The sequence below is a fragment of the Nematolebias whitei genome, chromosome 12 (genome assembly GCF_014905685.2).
Source record: "Nematolebias whitei isolate Nwh7 chromosome 12, NemWhi1, whole genome shotgun sequence".
Lineage (NCBI taxonomy): Eukaryota > Metazoa > Chordata > Actinopteri > Cyprinodontiformes > Rivulidae > Nematolebias > Nematolebias whitei.
Window position 1 is genome coordinate 3,008,551 of NC_056509.1, and position 3,638 is coordinate 3,012,188.

At 46.6% G+C, this 3,638-nt stretch overlaps 1 protein-coding gene across 1 annotated transcript in view; it reads left to right on the forward strand.

Moving 5' to 3' along the window:
• Positions 1-3,638, forward strand: part of ginm1 (glycoprotein integral membrane 1) — a 9,682-nt gene that overhangs the window by 1,973 nt on the left and 4,071 nt on the right. The window contains exons 4-6 of the mRNA XM_037685695.1: positions 1,379-1,533; positions 2,274-2,433; positions 2,509-2,756. Coding sequence (XP_037541623.1) covers positions 1,379-1,533; positions 2,274-2,433; positions 2,509-2,756 — 563 coding nt within the window. The remainder of the gene's footprint in view (positions 1-1,378; positions 1,534-2,273; positions 2,434-2,508; positions 2,757-3,638) is intronic.

The window sequence follows — 3,638 nt, forward strand, 5'->3', positions numbered from 1 at the left end:
ATGCTCTCCACTGCACACCTGTAGAAGGAGGTGAGGACTGAGCTTCCAGACCAGCTCGTCTCAGCCGTCTGAGGAAGTAGAGTCTCTGATGAGCTTTCTTCATCAGGCTGGTGGTGTTGTTGCTCCAGCTGAGGTTGTTGTTCAGGTGCACACCCAAGTACTTGTAGCTGGAGACCACTTCCACCGCAGATCCTCTTATGTTCAGGGGGGTGTAGATGTTTTTGTTCCTTCTGAAGTCCACAATCATCTCTTTGTCTTCTTCACATTGATGTGAAGGTTATTCTCTCTGCACCAGCTCTCCAGGTGTTCCACCTCCTGCCTGTAGCTGGACTCATCATTGTTTGTGATGCATCCCACCACCGCTGTATCATCTGCAAACTTTACAATGTGACAGCCTGGATGGGTAGATGCACAATCATACGTGAGCAGAGTAAACAGGAGGGGGCTCAACACACATCCCTGAGGAGAGCCAGTGCTGAGGGTTATGGTGGAGGAGGAGAAGTTGTGGATCCTCACTAACTGTGGTCTGTTTGTTAAAAAGTCTAGTACCCAGTTACAAATGGAGGGGCTTAGTCCTAGTGTGGATAGTTTGTCCATCAGGGTTTGGGGATCATGGTGTTGAAGGCAGATGTGAAGTCCACAAAGAACATACGGACGTAAGAGTTTTTCTGCTCCAGGTTGGTGAGAGCAGTGTGGACCACAGAGGAGATTGCATCCTCTGTTGATCGGTTCTCACGGTATGCGTACTGATGAGGGTCCTCGTTGATGTTGATGGTTGTTTTGATGTGAGTCATGACCAGTTTTTCAAAGCATTTAGCGACTATCGGGGTGAGGGCCACTGGCCGATAGTCATTCAGACCAGTCACTGTAGAGCTCTTTGGGACTGGGATGATAGTGGTGGTCTTCAGGCAGATGGGAACTGTTACCAGGGTAAGTGAGGAGTTGAATATGTCAGCCAGCACCTCGCAGAGCGGATCGGCACATTCTTTCAACACCTTCCAGGGTATGTTGTCTGGGCCGGTTGCTTTGTGAGAATTAATCCTCTTAATGTACTCCTCACTTCGGCTGAGGTCACGCTGAGATGCTCTTCTTCTGGTGGTGAGGTGAGTCTGTTCAGGTCTTCAAAGCATGCATAGAACTTGTTGAGGGCATCAGGCAGAGATGGGTCTTTGGGGCATTGTACTGGCAGTTTTTGGGGTGGGGGGGGGTAGGGTGAACAATTTGGTTTGGTAGGCAGGACGCTCTGTTCCGTTTACTGGGCGGGGCACCCTCCTTGTTTAATGGTAGGGGAAACACTAGTGTAGATTATCTTGTACATGTTGTGCTACAGTTCTGTTTATGTATTTATTAGCAGAAAATTATTATTGTGTTTTTCCAGTGGACAGCAGCAATGGCAGCAGTGAGTTTGAATCTGGGAACTTGGTGTCGACTGTCACCCGTGTGATGGTGAGCCAAAACAGGCTGTACAGCGACTCAGAGGAGGTGGTCACTCTACAACTGTTCAGTGAAGTCATCGAGATGGAGGGCAAACAGGTAAACTGTGGTAAACTAACAGATGTGCAAAATCTAGGGTAAGGTAAAGGCCTAGAATTCCTTGAAGAAATGTGCATCACCTTTCATGCCAGAGTTTTAGACTAACATCATCTCATGTAGAACAATGATGAAGGTGAATTGGTTGGACCTACCATTCTGTGTTCGTCTGTCTCTCCTTCCTGTCCTCTCAACCAGCCTGTCAAAGCAGATGGTCTCTTGTCCTGAGCTGGTTCTGCTGGAGGTTTCTTCCTGTTAAAGGGAGTTTTTCTTTCCACTGTCTCCACTGTGCTTGCTCAGGATGGGAGACCAACGAAGCCAAGATTCAACTTGTCTGCTGGATTCTTAGATAGAGAACTTTACTAACTGGCTTTTATGTGAATGTTCCTGTAAAGTCCCTGAGACAACTTTGTAGTGATTTGGAGCTTTATAAATAAACTGAATTGAACTGAATTGAATTGTTGTTAATCAGTTGTAGATGTACATGTATTCAGTGCTTATTTCCTTTAAATGTAATTAGATTGTGTTTAGTGGTTCATGGGATATTTTGCTAACAAACATGGGTTAAAAACGTTGCTGTCTGTGCGGCGGGCGATGGTGATTCTAAACTGATAATGTGTGATGGCGTCTGACACTGAGGCTCCAGATGTTGAGATGAACACGTCTGTTCATGTTCAGGCTCAACGTCGTCTGGTTAGTATGAAGGCAGAGAGCTGGCTCTAACGTGACTCTGTGTTGTTTAGGTCCAGCAGCCTGACATGTGTGAGGTGAAGATCCTGATGAGTCCAGACTTTCAGAAACTGGCTCAGTTCATCAACATCTACCCCATCGGACACAGTGAGATTTTCAGGGTTCCCAGAGAAAACGACATGGTTGTCACAGGTCTGCCAAGCTCTAGAAAAGGTTTGGGGCTTTTGTTGTTACTATGCTGCAGTCTAGTTTTTTCTTCTCTCATTGTTTTTGCAACTTTCACATCAGATGAAGAGCAGCTGATCTCCCAGACCACCAGCCAGTACCCCCACACAGAGAAGCACTCAGAGACCACCCAGGAAGAGATCGCAGCCCCAGGAAAGCTTCCAGAGACTCCCCTGCGCATGGACCCTGACCTACTGTCTGATGTCATGAACAGTGATGACTATGATGATAGAGATCCAAGTCATCTGACCCCAATCAGAAACCAGCATCAAACGGAAACTCCACCTAAAGAACCTGAATCTTCCTACTCGGTGAGTCCGAACAACACTGACCCCAGATGACGGCGACTCCATCTTAGAGCCTAGACTATTTTTATTCATAACGTTACCAGGAGGCACAAGACTAACATTTCAACCTCAGTACTGATTCTGTAAAAAATACACTCCGTACCTTTTTCTAAAATTCATCAATCAGCCTTTTGTGTGTCATGTCCAATCTCATTTTGAAAAACCACGATAGAGCGAGTGCGTGATAAACGAACCACGAAGTAGCGAGGGACAACTGTATGTTATATGTTAAATCAGGGGTCGGGAACCCATGGCTCGCCAGCCAGATGTGGCTCTTTTGATGGCTGCATCTGGCTCGCAGACAAATCTTTAATAAAAAATAATAACGATAAAAATATAAAAGATGGTCGCGGGTGGCTGGAGCCAATCAGATAATGCGTAATGTACATGGGTGACGTGGTCAGGAAGTAAATTTCCTTCATAGCAGCTAGCTAGCTAGTTGCGGAAACGTGTCGACGAAGATGGCTAAAAGAAAACGAGATGAGGAGTATCGTACTTTTCAGCAGGAATGGACAGAGGAATTTGCTTTTGTGGAGAGAGCAGGTTCTGCAGTGTGTCTAATATGCAATGATAAAATTGTATCGATGAAACGTTCAAATATAAAGCGGCACTTCGACACACGCCATGCTGCATTTGCATCAAAATATCCTGTGGGGGACATCAGGAAGAAAGCATGTGAAGAGCTACTGTGCAGAGTGCAAGCTAGTCAGCAACTCCGTGTTTGGACCCAACAAGGTGACTGGAATTCAGCTGGTTTAGCTGGTATGCGTGTGTGTGTGTGTGTGTGTGTGTGTGTGTGTGCGTGCGTGCGTGCGTGCGTGCGTGCGTGCGTGCGTGCGTGCGTGC